Source organism: Liolophura sinensis, chromosome 7 (assembly GCF_032854445.1).
Source record: "Liolophura sinensis isolate JHLJ2023 chromosome 7, CUHK_Ljap_v2, whole genome shotgun sequence".
In the NCBI taxonomy this organism is placed as follows: Eukaryota; Metazoa; Mollusca; class Polyplacophora; order Chitonida; family Chitonidae; genus Liolophura; species Liolophura sinensis.
Genome location: NC_088301.1, coordinates 39,656,236 through 39,677,061, shown reverse-complemented (window position 1 = coordinate 39,677,061; position 20,826 = coordinate 39,656,236). Strand labels below are relative to the sequence as shown.

Below are 20,826 nucleotides of genomic sequence, written 5' to 3'. Positions count from 1 at the left end.
TAAGCAACAATACAATAGCACAGAAGACAACATGCAATCCCATGGTCATAGCTCTCTGTGCGTTTAGTCTGAACATTTTCATTTTGAAATATTTCGTCTTCAGCAACACACACTTGTTGTTATATAAGATGTTATATACAATATCTGTTTTGGTCCATTCTTAATTCCAGAATTCCAAATACATAGATGCGTCCACTATGAGCTCAAGTCCAGCTCATGTTGGTTTCATGGTTGTACGGTACGTGCATGGGAAGGCCTGACAGCTAGCTGCAGATGGTCGTGTATTTCTCCAGACCCTTCCCTTTTTCCTCCAACCATAACGCTGCCAGCAGTCGTATATGTGAAATATTCTTGAGGACGACGTAAACGTCAGTCAAGTAATCAAATCAAAACTGTAGTTTGAGTGATTGCAGCTATTTTTTTTTGTTGTAAATTTATTCCATACCATGCAAATTACAAATATATTCAATTGCAAATAAAACTGTTTTTAGAAATCTTTGCCTTTCAGTAAATGTAAATTTTCAGACCGGTATACCATCTATATTGTTAGAATGATTATAAAGTTTAAAAAAAAAGTTATAATAGGATTTGGTTTATAAATTTTGAAAAGTTCATTATAAACGGTGATACATGCAATTTATCAAAATTTTGTGAAAGATAATTACTTGGGCTGTTATACAAAATAACATCAAAAATTTATATTTGCACTTATCGTTATTTTTTCGCCACATATATTCGGTATAGCCTCTATACATTTCTTTAGAAATTTCAGTCAGCCATTCTGATGTACGGGCACGGATCCATTTCCAGCAACGTATCGTAAGTAATAACGCGTGACAGAGCTCATGTAATGTCCTTTGTATTTTAAATAGTGTATTTAACTGGTGATTCAATATACAGCCTCTACTTTGTATTACCCTGTTCAACCTGACTGCTGTTATAATCTGACTATCCACAATACTAGAGTAGTGATATACCGTGTTGGCGTCACGTTAAAAATCAAACTCGGTAAATGAATTAACACTGCATTTTGGATGTGTGACGATCATGAAGATTGTTCATCTTCACATAATTACAAGAAACAAAACATCCATTCAACTGGACCGAAATTACAAGAGGAACCATGCATTAAGCAGTTTTCGACATGATACACCTAAAAACACGTTGATGTGTAATATGATGAATTAATATTTTTATTTTATTTTTTCAAACCCGAGCCGTCACTACAAGAACTTGTTTCGAGGAATTATGTGAATCTTTGCCTTTTCTAACATTTTTCGCCAATGGTTTTTATTCGGTTAGAACTCCATTCGAGGCAGCGTGACGAAGAAAATTATTTAGGGAATGATATATACGAGATAGGTGTACACATTTTAGAGGTCAATGACAGTAACCTTGTATGTCCTCCATACGAGGCAGTACATGTAGATACATGTAACAGAGCACCATACACTACACTCTGGCGGTTACTTATTCTGCAAAGACTTGCTCTCATCAGACTCACTCCTGATCTTCTTGAGCAGTGGCATGGGATCTGTTGAATAGACACAATTGTACTTCTTCTTATACATTGTTTCATACACGTTCAGTTCCACAAATAAGTTCGTCGGTGAAATAAGTTTTATGTTTTTTACACATATCTCTGTGTACTTCTATGAATTAACATCAGGCTTTAAAAAACATGGACAGGGAGAACAGTGCACTAATTTAGGCTTTACAGGTTAATTTTGCAATATTTAACTCACAAGCTCCTTCCGGCGACTTAGGAAACGGGTTAATCATAGTCTTATCCTTCTTCCTCTCTTTAGCTCCCACCACGATAACATATCTGTGAAAGAAAAAGTTGCAACACCTGTATTGTAAGGCAACATGTTAGAAATCATCTTGCTTGACGCACAGCAAAAGATGTGCCAAAAACTGGTCGGCATGATACGAGTATACTCTAACTTAGCCACAGTATACTCATATCAAGCCGAGAATGCATGTGGAGGCGTTATGTCTGATAACTTCGGTATAGCATTTCGGTGAGGCAGCATCATAAATATGAGGACAGACTTGCTACAAGAAGGATATGACGTTAACCCTCAGGTAAAGCAAAACCTCATTTAACACTTGTACGTGGTAAGGTCTGCCGGCAACCTGGTTTTCGTGGGATTCCCAAGGCTCTGTTCGAATTCCTCCGACCGGTATGCTGTGGCCGCCGTTGTATAAGAAAAATATTTCGTATAAGTGAAATAAACAAATAAATAAACATTTAACAGTCGTATCACTTCTTTGGTGTACACAAGCATTGAATCTAATTTGTACAGAGGACCACAGGTAGTATAGGGTAATGGTTAAATTCTCTAATGACGTCTTTCTAATTAGTTAACAGTATTCTAAGTTCAAGTTCAACAACTTACTTTGCGACTATCCGTATGTGGTAATTCCTAAAATCTACCAACGCCGAAAGGCAGTCATCGTAAGCCACTTTAAGAAACTCGTTTTCGCTTCTGTTTACTGTACAAACCAATAAAGAGTATGATAATAAACTATAAATCCTAATAGCAGAGTTCTTCTGATTATAGCGTTGTAAAATGAACATATAAGAGTCTTACATACATATCGATTGTACCTTTCATATAGCTACTACCGGTACCTATATTTGCATAACATAGCTGTTTTACTGTCAGAAATCAATTCATTAATACAATGAAATTTCAGTGTTAAATTTGACAGCCTCGCCAACCACTCTCATCGAGTGACAAAGATACTTCTGGACATTATACTCAGAAAAACCAATTTTTATCAAACATACATTGTCCACAAATTTCACTGACACCGCTCCTGCAACTGACATACCGTAATCCCGCGTGGAAGGCATGCTCTCCAGCTTTTCCACAAACTTCTTATGGCACGGTGTAAAAGATTTTCGTATCGATTCCATAAACATCCTTGCCTCTATCATGAAACAGGGCAAACAGGAATAAGTTAACAAGATTTTGTATGCCTAATAATTTGGGCGAGGAAATAAAATAACATTTGTAATCTGGGATCCACCGATCGTTAGTTATTGGATATACTTAGATATTACGACGAGGTGAAAATTTACTATATATACTTGAAATGGTCACCTTTTGGTGCATACTTTTCGTCAATTAAACTTTCTTAATAGTTTTCTAAAGCACATTAGCAAAGTTAGAATATAGGTGAACTTGCAAGGACATATATCTCAAAATAATTATAAATTTATTCATATTTAAAATGGACAAGATAGAATTCCAAACTTGCCTTTTCTATGCGTATTTATAACAGACTGGAAAGATTGCCTTCATTATGTTATAGAATTTACACAGAGTTTCACCTGGATTATGCTTGACCCCAAGGAAGGCATCTGTGGCTTGCAGGGTGCACGTCATGGCACCTGATGCACGCGGAGCCTGTAAATCCATACAGAATTATGGAAATTTACACCACTGAACAAAATTTTTGCAGGAAAGACTAATAGACACTGTATAAACAGATAACTGTAATCGAGATTCAGTCGCCATATGGTCTAGTATAGCGCATACGTAAGCGGGAAATAGACTTGGCAATAAGGTCGCAATGTAAGAACCGCGTGACCTTCTGATAATAGTGCTCACGAGATTCCAACGAGATTTTGACGGTGGTTGTGCGCACACACATTGCGACCTACTCTTAATCTTCTATCTTGATTTTATTCACGCGTCCATGGTCAGTTTTAGATCCGACTTCTTTTTCAAGCTTGATACTTTTCACTTACAAGGCGATACAATGCATCACCTGATATTTACTTTAAAGAATCAAGCCCAGTATTGCCGAGCCGGTGAAATAAATCTTCGAATTTACAATAGACAATATAGATCTGTTTGTAGTAGAAATTATTCACAGACTATACGAGTTTGAAATCTGAATTGGACGTCATTTCTAATGTATCGACAGTCTTCCTTGGAACATTAGAAACTATATTGACTGCTACTCTATTGTTACCAGCTTTATTTACTATTCATATATTATTTACGCATTCCTTTGGGAGCTAGTGATTAGGTTGTTTTGGAAAAGGGTCTTGCATGCGATTGTATGTCGACTTGGAACGCCCATACATGGGTGGTATACAAATGACGGACAGCTTAGCTTAAATTGACCTATACTTCACCTGCATATACGTGTTTTAGTAGTTTGAAAAATCAGAATAATATCTGAATGCCGTCTATCCTTCCTCCCTTGCTACATTATCCATTATAATCTACTCCTTTCTGATTAGACTCTAATGACAATGCTAGAATCGAACAATATTCACGAAAAAATGTTCATTCATGAAATATTGATGAAAAAAATGTTATTTGCCCGAGAGTGAGATGTGCTTAAAATTTTGTCATCTATATTCTCTTGACAATGAAGAAAATACAGCACATAGCACTCTCAGTCCTCCAAACACTAACTCGGAACAGTTGACCTAATCAGATCTGTACCTTGACGGGCGTAGAGCTCACACCTTCAAAGATGAGTCCGTTAGGCAAGGGAGATCCCTCCTCACCGAATCTGAAAACATACATTTCATTTTACGCTATATCTTTAGACCAAAGAGCCATATATACTCTACAGTAAAGCAACAAGGTCATTTCGGAACATGCATGTTCGATAAAACTATCTGATTACGCTGTCTGTTTAGAATTTGCATGTATCATCTACACTTGCACTAAATTGAACATCAGTTAACTGAAACTCATCAAGCCATTAAATCCCACGGAATTTCAATGTTTCGTTGCTAGCTGTTGCGTGGGAGCGTATAAACTCCCCTGAGATAAGTAGTTACTTGTCACTTACCCGTTAAAATACGGCACCAGTTTGGTGAAGAAGACCTCTGGACTTGTCAGTGCTGAAACAAGGGAAAGCATTTTTTTTTCAACTTGGGTCCTCAGAGGATTGTCTCCTGATGTTACATAGGCCTACTTTGATTAGATAGCAAAGGCGTTAATGATATGTAGATCGGTTAACTAACGACATACATTAATAAATATATTGATATATATATTTAAAATCTTGGCTTACTTTTTACTGCTGTAGAAATATAAATCTCTACTGGGAGCATGACTGCATGACTCAGTGGCATGATTCGTAGTATGAATCCCAAGGAATTTGTATCGATTTCTATCTCATTGTTCGCGGGTCCTTAAGGACATTAAGGGCTCCACAGCATTCGTAAAACCGTTTCCGCAGTCTTCGTTCCTTCCTTGAAGACCATTTGTCTTCCAATATCGTGTTCGTATGTAAGTCAACAGTGGGGAAATTCGTCAATAGTTTGCGAAAGGTCGAAGGTGTTTTTTTCCCATTGAACTCTGATTCATACCCATAAAACAGATCGTCATCGTGTGAGTAAAAAATTCTAGAGAAAGCATGGCGTTGAAGAATTAGAAGAAAATGAAAAAGCCATGAGGAAATGTCGCCTGCATGGTGTCTACAATTTTGCAGCATTCCAGCATATCAGTAAATTACTGATAATTATGAAGCTGTTTGATTGGGTTTTTCAAATGGAATAACGGCTGTGTAGGAGATGGGGGTAATTTGGTGCAATTTCGAAAACACGAAATCCCTGTCCAAAATGGGCGAGGTTACAACTACCCATGTTTAATAGCCTATATACATACACAAGCAAATGACCTTCAATCTTACAATTGTGACCCTAAAATGACCCTGATCCTACGCACAGAGGATCATCTGTGAGATTTTGCTTACTGTGTACTTTAGAAAACGTGTTCTTCATTTGGCCCAAAGACTTTTCGATTCTTCCTAATGCCGACATTAACCCTTCTTCGTTGTCCTCTGCAATACACTTCAAGCCGTCAACAATGCCCTAGTATTGAAAAGTATACATTTATATTTTTCATTCATCCTCAACACATGTAACAATTAAATGCAAATATGTTGCCACTGCTGAAAGAAATCACATCGGTTACGATGTGATTCAATCAAGTTCATGCACCGAAAATATAAAACAATTATCCGCTTTATTTACAAAACATATGCATGGTTAATTTGTCAAAGGCAAAATGTTTCTTCACTAATTTCACATAAATGGAAAAGAGTTACCTTGGCAGCTGGCCCAAAATCCATCTCCATCCGCAACGTTACGGAAAAGAAATTTAACACATCAGGATGGAAATAAGGTGTGTATAGGCAACGAATATTTCTGGAACAGAAAATTAATAGCACTTTGTCAATGGAAGATACCTATAAAACATACTGATCAAGCGTTCACTGATTATGCTCAAAATTCCTAATTACACTTTTAACATTTATTATTAACCATTTATTTACAATTACTAACGGAAGAAAAATACTTAGTAAGTGATAAATCCAGTATAGGTAAAGCTGAGTTATAGGTAAGTGATGTTTTCTGCTGTGTCAATTCTTTATCTATTTCTAGCTTAACTGCATGCACGCATATACTTACTCCAACTCAAGGCCTCTGTAAAAGAAATAAACACTGTGTCAGACAGATACATGCACAAAATATTGATGGAAAACAAGTAGTCTTCAATGAAATTTATAGACTGCGCCAAAGTGTTATCCGTCGCTCCCTGCCACCAAGGCTCAACGCACAGCGAGAGCAGAACAAGCTACAAATTCCGAATTCAAAACTAAAACCCTTGTTTTATGATTTTAAACATCTCCTGGAGTGAATGAAAAAACGAGCGCTTTAACCACTGGCTTCGTTCGACCCATTTCCGAGATAATGTTGAAAGGGACATGAATATTACAAAGTACGCTTACAGTATAAGTATTGATATTTCTTTTCATCTCTTTACAGAATTAGTAATACAAATGGTTTGGGTTTATATAGTTAAAATTCATTGTTTTTGACCTATCAACCTAATTACTTGCCGATTCTCGTCGTTCTTTCCCCAGTTTACAATGAACAAGCTTGAATAACCAATCACAGGTGGAACTCCTATTTCCTGGGATACCTCCCAAAGGGGTATAGCAAGGCCCGCCGGTAGATACTAATCAAGACAAAAGCAACATGCACCATTTATCTCGAAAGGATACTACATCTCCAAGGTACAGTCAGTGATACGATACTTCGATCTGAAATACGCTTACGTGTATATGCACATGTAAGTCTGACTTTGTTAACTAAAGCACTGTGTGACGAGGAAAATAGATTTTTTTCCTCACATTAAGTTCAACATTGTGTATTATCTCAAAATTTGGATTATGTACAATGCTATTCTTTTTCTTCCCATGTAAAAACAGTAATAAAAAACCCAATAAAAACAAAAAAGACATCAAATTATTCAAGCTGCAACACTCGACCTTAATATTTATAAACCAAGTCAGAACATATATGTCAGGCTTGATATATACAAAACTTCGTAAATACCCAGATGAAGTCTGATACAATAACATGTTTCCCCGCAAGAGCACTTGCACAATACACAATTTTCGATTAGTGGCTTATATGAAAGGACTCCATTTCCTCTCATGAAAATTATTCGGATATGATAAAATCAGTCATCTGAGCTATGTTCCATCGAGAAGTTGGATCTATACATTTCTTACTATAAAACATGCAATTTTCTATAAAATATTGAAGATCTACTCAATCCCTATCCTTAAGTGGTGATTTCTCGGTGTAAAGGGGCGTAATTATGGTTTTCAGCTACAAGATAAAGATCAAATGCAGCTCATTGTGATAGAAGATATTCTTTCGTTGTATGCGTTACTCGCAACAGATTTTTTTCACAACCTTTTACTTGAAAAATGCTTTCTTTTCAGCTTTTTCTTACTACCTTTGGTGGATTGTTAGGTCCTTCCTGCCAGACATATCCAGACGTCATGAGGCTGAGTTGAAGATGAGCCAAACGCTTCTGGCGATGACCTCGTAACACTGTGTGATCAAGCACCGGCAGCTGTAATAACAGGATTAAATCATTTGATCTGTTCGTATGCTAAGCAGGAAAAGTGATACACGAATATGATGCAATACTTGGTTTTAATTTAAACTTTTGCGTACAGGGAAGTTACACAGATAAACCTAAAAAAGGTAATGTTTGGGCCACCCTCTCAAACCGCATTAACAGGATTGTCATTTTATTGTCAAGTCTGTCGTGTTATATACAGTTTTTTTTCCCGAAAGACGTTTTATAAGACGTAGCAAGACCAAAATTCAACCCAATTCTGGACATATTACGTGACATGGTGTTCCAGTGACGTAGCACTATATATATGTCAGTATTGAGACGGGTCTACCACAAGCAGAAACAGTTGTGAAATAACCAAAATGCTGTTGTCACACACGAATAGGCCTACTGGCTAAGATCGTGATAAAATAATTAAACTGTAAAACCAAACAGACCGTGTCGATTTCATCTCGGAACTGATGCTTTTGCACCAGATGTGATACTTTTTTCGACAGTTCATTCCATCGTTGAAAGTAAGGTGGTAATTTTTCCTGAAAACCAAAGAAAAGAAGGGTTGATTGCAACCAATCATACATTGTATATATTGTATTAAACTAAAGCATAGGAATCACAACAGGAACTTAAAAAGAAAGCAAACTCTTTATACATAAACAAAGGACTTGGTACGGTTAAACGAAGAATCGGCCCAAGAGAGGTACAATAAGAGAGAGCAAATTTCAAAATCCCAGCACAATTCTGTAAATTTCTAAATGAGAAGAATAAATCTTGGTTGACCCACCCATAAAAGTTAGACGGCCATAAAAATAATAACCCGCCAAAAGTACAGTCTCAATCGAAAATGCTAATTTTGCGTTCAAACGAGGCATTGTCTCTTACAGTACGATGATCAACGTTAACCAGAAAAATATCTTTACTGAAACTTTCATGTGTGTATTTCTACGTGCTGTCCAAGTTTCGTTTTGGTTAACGTTTGTCTTCATATGTAAAACTTTATAATGTGATCAGTTTTGTCTTATTTTGGCAAGCCTAAAATCCATATTTCTGCGAGAGTATCTCAGTCATTCCTTCATAGTACAGTGGACTAGCGAAGTTGCCACTGAGCACAGATTCCAGCTCGACGAAAAGTTCGAATCTTTGTTGTTCTTTTTTTTTTCTTTGAAAACATATATTTGTGAGAGTAAAGGAAAAATTGATTAGTGCATAACTATGTGCTCAAGTATTTTTCAAAAAGTTACATTTGCGGTGCAGTTATTGACACAATTCTATAGTGCCTAACGCAAAAGAAAAGATATTTCAGAGTGACCGAACCCGGGCTACATTTTTTCGATTTTACGACCAATACATTGCTCCAGTGCCTGTCTGGAGCTTAGTAGTATACTGCGTGGAAAATGGGTTTAGCTGTAGCTGCACGATCTCCCAACCCTCTATTTTAGCCCTTCAGCGCAGACGTCAAAGAAATCTGTGCAACACCGACAGCGAGCCCGGGATGGTTTTTTCCAAGCATCTGTGTTTCTTGATCTGCTATTCGCCTCTTGGTCAGTTTTGGCGTACGCAGCCATTGAACTGAACTTTACAAGCCCACGTTTCGTTTACCTGTCCCTCATTGGTCCGTCCGCCCACCTCTTATTGGAGGACGCGGCGCCGACGTCAACGAAATCCGAGCGGGACAATCCAACCCACCCCACTGGTCCGTTTTGGCGCCACAGTTCAACACTCAACTCTAGAAGCCGACCAGATAGTACACCATACTATACTACGTTATACTATACTATAGCAGACAGAGTACGAACTCAACGACACGACTCCTTCGCAATTTTGACTCCTCTGCAATGTTATATATTTTCGACACAGTAAACAAAGTTTCGCTACTTGAGGTGCACAGTTTCTTGCACCGAAGAACTTTACATCAAAGTTTGCTAGTTGAAGAAACATAGATTATATATAGTGTCCTTCTATAGGCAGACAAACCGAAGAACTTTACATCAAAGTTTGCTAGTGGAAGAAACATAGATTATATATAGTGTCCTGCTATAGGCAGACAAACCGAAGAACTGTACATCAAAGTTTGCTAGTGGAAGAAACATAGATTCTATATAGTGTCCTGCTATGGGCAGACAAACTGAGGAACTTTACATCAAAGTTTGCTAGTGGAAGAAACATAGATTATATATAGTGTCCTACTATGGGCTGACAAACCGAAGAACTTTACATCAAAGTTTGCTAGTGGAAGAAACATGGATTATATGTAATGTCCTGCTATAGGCAGACAAACTGAAGAACTTCACATCATAAGGCCGTATATCACATTTGTAGTGGCTAATTTACATGTTACTCATGAACATCACAGCTGAGCGATTTACATGGACTTTTCAATGTTCTGAAAATTTGGTAGAGACAAGGCTACTGCTTGCTACAATGCCAAAATTCGAGGACGAACGAACGGATGAGCAGATGAACAATCTCCAAAAGTTCATCAGTTCGTACGGCCCATGTCATGAAGTTTGGAGACAAATTTAGTTCTCATCAGTTCTCAGACAGCATTCAGACAAGGTCACTTAACCGGACGGACAATGCGCTCATGCAGTTCAACAACTGATGGTAAAACCATACAGGTGTCTATTACACTAACATATAGTGTCGCTCTGTTTTTTCCCTTCTGTCTATGCAGCAACAGAATAATTTTGTAGACAAATGAATATATACGTATGTTTATCTGTGGCTTTACACGGGTCATGCTATACAGAGCTTGCTACATGTATATCTCTTCCGCTCCTGTTGAACTAAACTGGATATTACACATTTGTGAGTATACGCCCTCTAAGTAAACACCTTGCAGTGAAAAGGCAACTAACAAATCCACGGGTCTATGCAGGCATGCCTATTAATCTTGCGTAGTCCTATATAAAGCGTTATCCTGAATACTAGTCATTTACCACATAAGCCTAGTGTACCCATCGTAAAGCGGCATACTTATATATACCAGTAAAAGGAGGCCCCGCAAAAGTTTACCAGTGTTTCCGTTAAACGTTCGGACTTGTGAATATATACTGGCTTCTGGACCATTCTCAGTAGAAACATGCTCTAATTACAAATTTCTAGATTTCAGTACAGCCTACATAGCGTGCGACTGCCCTGACTCATCAGTGCGGCGAGCGCCTTAAAATCTCACCCCTGTCAAATGCGCTTATACGCGTAAATTACCTCCTTAAATTAACTGTCTGGGCATCTTACCAAAGGGTCTCGCATTAAGAAACCAACTTCCTCGGAAATGTGGTAATCTTCAAGCTTAATCTCGGAGGCCATTGTCTTCTTTTCGTTAGCAACCGTTTTTAAACGCTGACAGCTGCATGTATGCGTCGTGAGGCCTGGTCTGGGTTATGTAGTGTAGGTAAAGCGTTCAGCCAGTCTAGCATGACATTACTTTAAGCCTACATCAGACATTTTAGGTCATTGAGGAATGCATGTAGCTCTATATATAAGACATATAGGCCATCATGAAACCATGAAATATAGCAGCTGACTCTGGAGCCTCCGTAGCTCAGTTGGTTCAGTTTAAGTTCAGCACATGCTGGCTTCCCCTCCGGCTGTAAGTGGGAAGGTCTGTCAACAACCTAAGGATGGTCGTGGGTTTCCCCCGGCTCTCACCATTTCCTCCCACCATAATGCTGGCCGCCGTCGTATAAGTGAAATATTCTTGAGTACGGCGTAAAACGTACACCAATCAAACAAAAAAAAATTTAAAAAAGGGCACTCTCCTGGCGGTCCGCAGTTCGTGTCCAGATCTTGCTGTTTCGATTGTGTGTAACGGGCAAATCCCGTACATGATTATGGAGTACATGTATAAGCGTTCGCCGTGACCCACTCCTGTGGAGCCTCTTGTGTTGCACATCCACGCACTCGGTAAATCATGGGTTATTTCCCTTTCCTGCATACACATAAACAATTTGTGGTCAAGCCACGGGGAAAACAGCTTTTTGTCACTTCGCTAGGGACCACTAAGGCCTAGTTTTACAAAATGACGTCATGAAAACTCTGCAGAAATACTCAGTCTATCTGGAAAGCTGAAAATTATACAAATCCAACCGATACAAGATCTCTGACAGCGATTCAAAAATCGTTTTCTTCACCCACGCCGTTTGTTACTAAGGAGATCACGTGGTCACTAGCTTCCAATCCGTCCTACAGAATAAGTCATTACTATGTTAGCAATAGGTCATAAAAGGTAGCAGGTAATGTAACTTAAACGTTGCCTTCTTAAATGATAGTGAATGTCCATAACAGCTGTAACACATATCGGTAAATTTAATGATAAATAGTTTACCGCTGTAGTGTATCCGTAGTTTATCGAGTCAAGGGAGAATACTGTTGTTTGACTTGCAATGATCAGTTGTGTGCTTTAAGTTAATTCAAGCATCTTACTGCCGACGAAGATTTGCTGTATTATTGTAATGATAAGCATATGCAGTGTGCCATTTCAGGTATGGTGTAACATCTCTTATGTTGCTGTTGCTCTTGTAATTGTTATAATTGATACGCTGTTGTATTAATGGTAGATTTATTTATCTAAATGATATGTTTAAAGTTGGTTTGTTTGATCATTAGGAGTGAGAGGTGTTATCGCCAACATAGCAGCTGTGTACATGTGAGCTGATCTATACACTACACATGGCACCGTTAAGAGTGAGTTAATTATCCAGATGTATAGACAATGACATGTACCTGTACAATCCCATTTTGGATTATTTGTTCATTTTTCAATATTCATTTCTTTGTTAGACGTGTATGTATGCCATGCTCGCCAATAAGTAAGCCTATATGTAAGACAACACCTTCTATACTTAAATCAGAGGTATTACGATACATACATTTTATTTGATTTCATTCCTGTCAACTGTTCATTCATGCACATAACGAAATATGTTGGTCCAGGCTATATAATGGCTGTCTACTGTAGACAGTGAGAACTACTGTAACAGCTGTTCATGGAAAGGAGATAACTCCCATTCCCATTCATTTTGCACTATGGAGTAAAAAGCAACCCTTTTTTTACGGTCTGTGTGAGTTGAATAGAATCAAGTACTACGCATTAAACAAAAATACAATAAAGTTGTACAGAATAACGTATTATCATTGCTTATCCGACGAAAATATTCACAAAATGTTGAAAATTTAGTTGTTCAAACAACAACGTCACTATCTGATATACGAATTAAAAGGTCTATTTCATGAACTTTAACGATCTATACTGTCACAGAATCTTAACTGTAAAATGTGCAGCAAATCATTACACTAAGGATATTACGCTTAAACTTTTAATTCCACAAAATTTAAGACGGTGTCGAATAGTAGATCACAAATCTTTAATTAAGACTGAAAGCACAAAAATGAGTGGAACTATGTGGTTTACAATTGGCAAAACCAAGTCATTGTAGTTTGTCATTTTATACCCCGCTCTCCCCCCGTTGAGCTTGGGTGGGACATACTGGAATCACCCTGTCTGTCGGAAAGTCTGCCTATCTGTCTTTCTGTAGTTAACGCAACTTGTCTTAACGAACTGCAGAATATATGAATATGAACACACGTCTGAGCCTATGAACTGGTGCTGACGGGATGTTCATGTCATTTGTAGGCCTGTCAATATTCACAAAGATACCCATGCGCGTTGAGGTCCTTTGAGGTCCACAGATGTGATGTTCTCCACACAGCTGGTCTGAACATTGTGAACAGTTTTGATTAAGATTTGTATTGAAAGGGCTGGGAGACGGAGAGTGGGGATGGTTCGGGGTATTTTGGACATCAGCATTTCGTGTACTTCTTTGCTTTATTTCTTTATTTTTCATAAGAAATATGGACTAGTAAGTGTACTGTTATTTCCTAAGGACATACACAGTTATCAGTTTCTGGATGCTTCTTGCTTTCACATCGACTTTGTAGAGCATAGAGAGAGTCTCGCCACCAACATCTATAATGCCCCAAATGAGTGCATGTCAGGTACAAGGGAGAGATATAGCGATATACCTTTAGGGTCTCATAAAACTGGTAGGCCCTACAGTGGATGAGACATCCATGAACTGTTACACAGCCTTCAGCCATGAATGTGACACGCACATCGACCATGAGAGGAGTGTGGGGTTTAAACATCGGATTCTTTTTTTTTTAACATATTGTCTTCCTTATCGTTGTCGATGTTCACACCAAGTTCCCATAATCATGGTGCCTCTATTTGATCAGCATTCAGTAAAATCTCCAACATTTACCAAGTCCTCAGTAATTTCCTCATAGCTTTAACGAAACTCGAAGCTCGCTGCTCAGTCTACGTGGCTCTAATATGAGACATGAAAAGATAATCTAACGTTTATTATTGCGTTAATACCAACCTTTTGTTTAGTGAGACAGGTTTATTAGTTCCCAAGGTATTTACTCCCAAATATGTGAATGGTGGATGAGACATTTCCTGATGTTTCATGGTACAGGGGTGACTGCTGACTAAGAAAGTGGCCACCGATAATACGTTTTGCCTGAGCTAATTTTCAAACTTATTAATCTACCAACCTTTAATGTTAAAGTTTTTGATCTCGGACTTGCGATTCCCAACTCTTGCTGCATTACTCATTGGGCACAAAGATATAAAACAGCTCTGATATATATATATGCTGTCAGAGATAAGCAGAGAAATACTTTCTTCGTGAAACTAGGTTTCATTAGATTCTAGGATATAACAAGTAAAACGTCACGGAACAAACAGGACCAATCAACAACATCGCTGAAAAGATATAAAAGGTAAGAGATAATGGGGTATCATTATAGATTCTGTTATACCGATACATTAATGTTTTTTTTACGAAATGCTGTATATTTGCTCGGAGAAGAGTGACACGCTTAGACATAAAGCCTAAAGCATGGGGCCTTTAACAGTATAACACCAATAATTTTTTGAAGCTATTTTCCAAACCTACGACTATCCGCAAGTTGTTGCCAGGTCTTTCCACGTACGCCGGAGGGAATCCAGCGTAAGCTGGATTTCAACTCACAGAGAGCGCATTGGTTAGAGGCTCCTTGATCATGGCGCCCTGGTCTTTCAAGGAGATCTGTTACCTGTTACATTATTAGGAGAGTTATTCATGCACAGCCCAAAGTATACGAGTGAATGAAATCTGTTGGAGAATACAGCAAAACAACGCACTCAGCCGTCTGGGTTTCAAGTCAGCAGACGAACACGATGGTACAATGTTTTGCCGATCCTTGCCAACCGGGAACTCTTCAACTGTAATACTTTCCAGTTATTAAAGAATAGATGAAACACTGGTTTCATATTTAACATGCAGTTTAGGATGACTCATGGAGCCAGAACTTGCAACACATAATACAAGGAAGATTCTCGTCTTTACAGAGAATAACACTGATAACACATCCAAGAAAAATTGAAGAATTCCTTTTGCAGCCTCCTTATAGATGGCACGTGTTCATGGTGTTGTAATATGAACAAGAAGTTAGAAATGGCATCCTTGTGAAGTTTCATGGTAAAATAAGACTTTAAACCATACATAATGATACAGTTTGTATAAGGTCCCAGCGGTCAGTCCGGAAATTAAGTAGCCTTCAGTCTGACGTCAACTATGATAACTGTCAAAAGAACTCTTTGGTGGCGGGATGAAATACTCAACAAGTTTTCAGTTAATAGAAGCGACTCAGTTTCATGGGTTAAAACTGGAGTGCCCAGGCTATACCAGGAACTTGCATGCCATGTAAGTAAAAGGTTAGTGGTCTCTAAAGTCGAACATCACCGTGCAAACACCTCCTGAAACATTGTCACCAATGCTGAATGCCCCATTAACAGTGTGAGTGAGGGAGTCTGCAAAATATAGTAAATCCCTTACAAAGGCAAGGGATAAAACCCGGAACGTTTTTCAACTTAGTGTTGTGGTCATTGTCTGCGGCTCAATTCATTACAAATTTCTGTACTGTCGACACGTTTAGGTCTAAGCTGGTCCACTACCAGTGTGCAACTTTCAGATAGGTCAAGTTTAAAACCTTGACCACCCACAGAACCACTGATGTCGTAATATCAAACAATATCAGCATTAAACTGTTTTATTATTACTATTAACAAATACACATTTTAGCTCCAGCATGACTTGATATATGGTCAAACAATACAGACAGATCCATTCTGACATTTTTTTCAAACAACACCCACAAGCTGCTATAGCAAAATTGGTTGCTAACCATATATCAACAATAGTGCTTCCCATAACAGCACAGAAACTGAAGGCTATTACACTGGATAGAACAAAGGCAGTTCGAACTGTAAATGGTTTGCATCAATGTCAGATATTTTCCAATGTAACTGACAGCCTGTACACTCACATGTTTCATGGTCATGGGGTTCGCACCCAGAAAGGGAACAACTCCTTGTTGTATTTCCAAATAGCACTATATTAACTGCTATGGCAGTGAATCAGTTACAGATAACACATCCAAGAAACACTGAAGAATTCCTTTTGCAGCCTCCTTGTAGATGACGCAATTTCAGGGTGTTGTAATATGAACAAGAAGTTACAAATGGCATCCTTGTGAAGTTTCATGGCAAGTGCTTCCAACTACTGAAAAGTCAGGCACACTTCAACTATGTACAAAAAGAGGGTACTATTCCAAATCCACAAATTTTATATGATTATTTCAGTATCTCCTAGTTCTTCATCTGATGGCAGCTCAATAGTGGAAGGATCTATTAATTCACAGTCTATTAATGGCAGCCCGTCCTTTTCCCGACGTGCCAATTCCAAATAAGCTTCTCGATGTGACCACTGATCCAGCCTGCATTTGCAAAAACAAATCAACAAATTAGACTCAACCTGAGCTGCAAAAAAGTTCATTTTAAATGAGTATCAATGAAAAATCTAAAACAATTTTGCTCACTGTTATTTTGGCTGTCCTTTTAATGTCCTTTTTTTTTTTCTGAAAATCCAGAAACTTTTGTCTGATTAACTGCATTCTCACACAAACATACAAATGTTTTTTGCGCTAAGTAATAGAAAAAAAAACTTTACTAGCCAGAATGACAGTCAAAACCCCTGCTTGCATGAGTTCAGTACTGCTTAACCTTTTCAGCCCCTGCATCAGAGGACAGTGGTCACAGATACCGCGTAACTGACAGATTATGAATAGAATAACAATACTCTGTCAAGAAACTACATATAACCACAGAATGAAATAGACTCAAATTAAAACATTTACATTAAATAACACAACTTACTTTTCAAACAATTGGTTGGTAATTGCTCTAGACAAATGAATGGAAAATACAGTGTTCGTATTAAAACCATACAAATGCTTTGTACCTCACAATATAATACAATTTTAATAGTAGAGTTTACAATGAACAAAGAAGCAAAGGCAACAGTTTTATTATTCATATTATATTCCCAATACTTACTTATTGTCAGGCATATATGCAATAACAAATGTTGTCAAGCAGAGTCCAAGCGAGATGAAAAGAAACATTGTCACTCTGTGGAAAAATCGATCATCTTCCTTATCCACCAAGTCATAACCATATGATATCCAGTTCTGAAAATGCAAAACACCACATCTTTCATTTACGAAACACAAAGTTTGATAAAGCTTAGCCCAAAAAGTTACAGGTACATTTCTCTGTCAATATTACAGAATGCCAGTTTGCATTGAGCTGCTTTGTGCCATTCAATTCTTATTTTTCTTAAATCAACTTTTCTTGTATTCAAAAAAGAAGAAGGCCATTAAAGATGTAGATGACATTGATTCATTTTTCCATAACACGGTGGAGGTAAGTGTCTACATGGTTGGAGGAAATTCAGCTTATCGTCATCAATGAATATTAGATGTCTTTATAGATTGTTGCCAAGGCCACAAAGCACTCAGGACAGTTTAAATCCAGGACTAGTGTATTGTAAACTTCTAGTGGTGGAAAGGAAAACCACTCAGCCTAAACCCATCACCAAAAGTTGCCACTGGATTTATCGTGGGTAATTTGTGTTGCAGGGCCTTACTTTCGACGGAAATCTGATTCTCACCATTACTCCCGTAAACAAAATTTACAGGACTCTTGCTTGGATTCCCATAACAAGGTTCAACTTTTTACACATTATTACACGAATGGGCATTGTTGTTGTATGCCATGCAACTTTCAAAACATACAAACAGTAAAAACTCTATACTGATGAACAGAGATCAAAATAAACTGTGAACTAATGTTGAAATTTTGAAATAAATCACCTAACTGTTGGTTTTATCCTACAATGCCAGTAAATTCTTTAGCATAAACTAACTGACAAATAATGAAATACAGCTCTGATAGTGAAATCTTTTTTGGTGGCAAGAGTTTGGAATATGAAAGTTTGGCTGGCCAAGCTAAATTTTAACAGTAGGAAGGGAAAATAAGGGCTTTAAATGTGTACACAAACTGTGGTGAATAAGGGCATGGTGGGTAAACAAAATGGGAGTTCATTCCTCTTTAGTTTGATCGATCTATGGCCTGCCGGTAAAAGTGAAAGAAAAGTAGATAACAAAACGTGCTGGTTTCTAGTGAATACCGCTATGATGCAGGATGTCCCATTGGCTGTGTCTCTCCCATGGACCAATGACAAATTGTCGGAAATGCCACCGGTGTACAACAAGGCAATAGCCATTCTACAGCTACAGCAGTGGTAGCGGTTCTGACCAGCTACAGAAGACGATAAAAACCGAAACATAATCGGAACAACTTTAAACAGATTGGTCAAAGGATGGTTTATGATTTACCAATAGGGCCTATGCGAAAATCACTGACCCCCTAACATCTTACCTAATATTAAAAGCACCTAAACCTCTTAAAAAAAAATTGTTCGTGTGATCAGTAACCAGTAATCATCAGTGACTTAAAAAACTATGGAAGGGCCAATTGATTTCCAAGTCAATTGGCCCTATCGGCCTTTTGATTCTTTCTACCCAATATAGTGATGTCTATGACATCCGGAATCCCCAAAACTGTTTGATTTTATATACCAGTATCAAAACTTGGAGTAACTGCATACTTTGTAGTACTAGATTTGACCTACATTCTGGTGAATTTCCACAAGGCAAACCTACAGGAATCCATTTAGATTCTGGTAAAGAATTACGAAAACAAAGGTCCGTGTTGTATGGTTTTAACACTTATTCTGCCTCCAAACATGGAAGATAAAAAACTTAAAACTAGTGAATACAATGTCTGACTGCAAATTAATATATTATATGACAATAATTTGATGTCTCTCTTTTTACTCAAAATAAAGGTAACAAAAATCAAAAACTATGTAATTAAATGGATTGATACAAGTGGTTCAATGCGATCTCACTTTCTGCCATACTGAAGACTACTGAGGGAGTAGGTAATGGTCCCAAAACTGCGCCAGTATGCATATGCAGTAATACATGATTTACAGGTCACAACTAATTTTTCCACAGGCATTCAGAGTGATCTCCCTTTAGCATGGGCTGATAACATAATGTAAGCTTTGTTTCTCAATTGTTATCCTAGTTGTTTGCAACAGAGACTTTCCTTGCCTAACAGGAGAGTTTCGAGATCTAACTCTTTTAAAGGTAGAAAAAGTCAAACTGTATCAGCATTTGACAACTATTTTTGATGACAGTTACTATTAGCATGGGCTCCTGTAAAAAGTTTTACAAAAGTATTTCAGAGCAGATGAGCGATGGTGAAAATTGAGGAACTGAATGTTTTCGAAAAGTTCTTAAATGAAAGAGGCGTCATTCATGCTCCAGGAACACTGTGGGACAGGTGAACGGTTCGTTCATTTAAACTGAACGTTGAGATCATTTTCAACAATTTCTGATATTTATTTACTCATTGAATTAAAAAATCCAGTACCTCCATTCCGCAAAGCAGTTTGCGAAACACAAGGTTTGCATACGCGATGCGTCGGGTGCATTCAAAATTGGATTGTATCTGACGCCACGGGCAGAAAACATGGACAGCGAAGCAGATGCGCACATAATAGAAGTAAGCCTTGACTGAATCCTTTAGACTTTGTTTGGCCCGATTAACTGGGAAATTTGTTCTTTCTATTCTATATCCATGGTGACTGATGAAATCATCACATAACTTGTCAGTTAAGACAGGTTGCGTGGTCTGGTCTTGTTAGGTTGAATTCCATATCTTTTGGTGCGTCGTTCATAGATTTTAGTACACCAGACTCCCCACCACAGCACAAAGTTATTTGGAGGAACTAGAAGGAAATATATCTGTGGATTTTAACAACATTTTGACTCAAGAATGGATTCATATTTGCAGAAGTGATAATCCTTGCCCTAACAAAATTTTGGCCAAACCTCACGTCAGAGCAATATCGGCCTTCGTATTTACTTGGGTGTAGAGACGGCAAGTGTCTCACAGAACCTTTTAGAGAAGGTATTAGAGATTCAAGGATAGAAAAGATAGAATACCAGTCACTCCTGGATATATCTGAAAATGCATAGCTTCTGAAGACATGACATGCACTTTAGCGCACTCTGAAACTCAAAAACAGAAACCATACCTTTTCGTGGTATGGGTCTGCCGGGAACATATCTTCAGGTCGTTCGGTGTCAGTTTTTGGAGACTGGATTGGTTCCACGGTAGAGACACTATCTTTGTTTTTCTTGGACGTTGAAATCATACATGCCGGCGTAATAGTCCTGGTTAAACGTGTTCGTTCGCGCCAAGGAGAGGCTATTACGGAACTCTGACGTGCCAAACGTACGAACTTCAACAAGCTTGCCGCCATCTTGAGAAGTGTGTATCGCCTTCTGTCGAAGTTTTTACGGTAATGCAGTGAGTTGAGTTATTTCAGATCTAATCGTCAGCAATGGCTTTTATTTTGAAAAAAACACCAGGGATATTAAACTT

At 38.0% G+C, this 20,826-nt stretch overlaps 2 protein-coding genes across 2 annotated transcripts; both read right to left on the bottom strand.

The window, feature by feature from the left end:
- Positions 1 to 1,172: 1,172 nt before the first annotated feature.
- LOC135470330 (indoleamine 2,3-dioxygenase 2-like) lies at positions 1,173 to 11,350 on the bottom strand. The gene is made up of 14 exons (XM_064749196.1): positions 11,157 to 11,350; positions 8,360 to 8,455; positions 7,794 to 7,913; positions 6,886 to 7,004; positions 6,455 to 6,469; positions 6,091 to 6,190; positions 5,737 to 5,854; positions 4,828 to 4,879; positions 4,473 to 4,542; positions 3,344 to 3,419; positions 2,842 to 2,940; positions 2,403 to 2,499; positions 1,746 to 1,828; positions 1,173 to 1,534 (listed from the first exon to the last, which is right to left on the bottom strand). Exons 1-14 carry the CDS (start codon positions 11,226 to 11,228, stop codon positions 1,467 to 1,469), a joined length of 1,185 nt encoding a protein of 394 aa, XP_064605266.1. The 5' UTR covers positions 11,229 to 11,350; the 3' UTR covers positions 1,173 to 1,466.
- Positions 11,351 to 15,982: 4,632 nt separating this feature from the next.
- Positions 15,983 to 20,711, bottom strand: LOC135471154 (NADH dehydrogenase [ubiquinone] 1 beta subcomplex subunit 11, mitochondrial-like). Its single transcript, XM_064750245.1, has 3 exons — positions 20,477 to 20,711; positions 17,362 to 17,495; positions 15,983 to 16,742 (listed from the first exon to the last, which is right to left on the bottom strand). Exons 1-3 carry the CDS (start codon positions 20,702 to 20,704, stop codon positions 16,592 to 16,594), a joined length of 513 nt encoding a protein of 170 aa, XP_064606315.1. The 5' UTR covers positions 20,705 to 20,711; the 3' UTR covers positions 15,983 to 16,591.
- Between the last annotated feature and the right edge of the window lie 115 nt (positions 20,712 to 20,826).

What these genes read in the sequence shown, in the direction of transcription:
- LOC135470330 (XM_064749196.1), bottom strand. Translation starts at nt 11,228, where the DNA reads ATGGCCTCCGAGATTAAGCTTGAAGATTACCACATTTCCGAGGAAGTT. An exon ending in CACGTTTTCTAAAGTACACA is followed by an intron (nt 4,880 to 5,736) that starts GTAAGCAAAATC and finishes CCCTTGTTTCAG; the next exon opens with CACTGACAAGTCCAGAGGTC. An exon ending in TGAGCTCTACGCCCGTCAAG is followed by an intron (nt 3,420 to 4,472) that starts GTACAGATCTGA and finishes ATGGATTTACAG; the next exon opens with GCTCCGCGTGCATCAGGTGC.
- LOC135471154 (XM_064750245.1), bottom strand. Translation starts at nt 20,704, where the DNA reads ATGGCGGCAAGCTTGTTGAAGTTCGTACGTTTGGCACGTCAGAGTTCC. An exon ending in CAGACCCATACCACGAAAAG is followed by an intron (nt 17,496 to 20,476) that starts GTATGGTTTCTG and finishes TTGCATTTTCAG; the next exon opens with AACTGGATATCATATGGTTA. An exon ending in GCATATATGCCTGACAATAA is followed by an intron (nt 16,743 to 17,361) that starts GTAAGTATTGGG and finishes TTGCAAATGCAG; the next exon opens with GCTGGATCAGTGGTCACATC.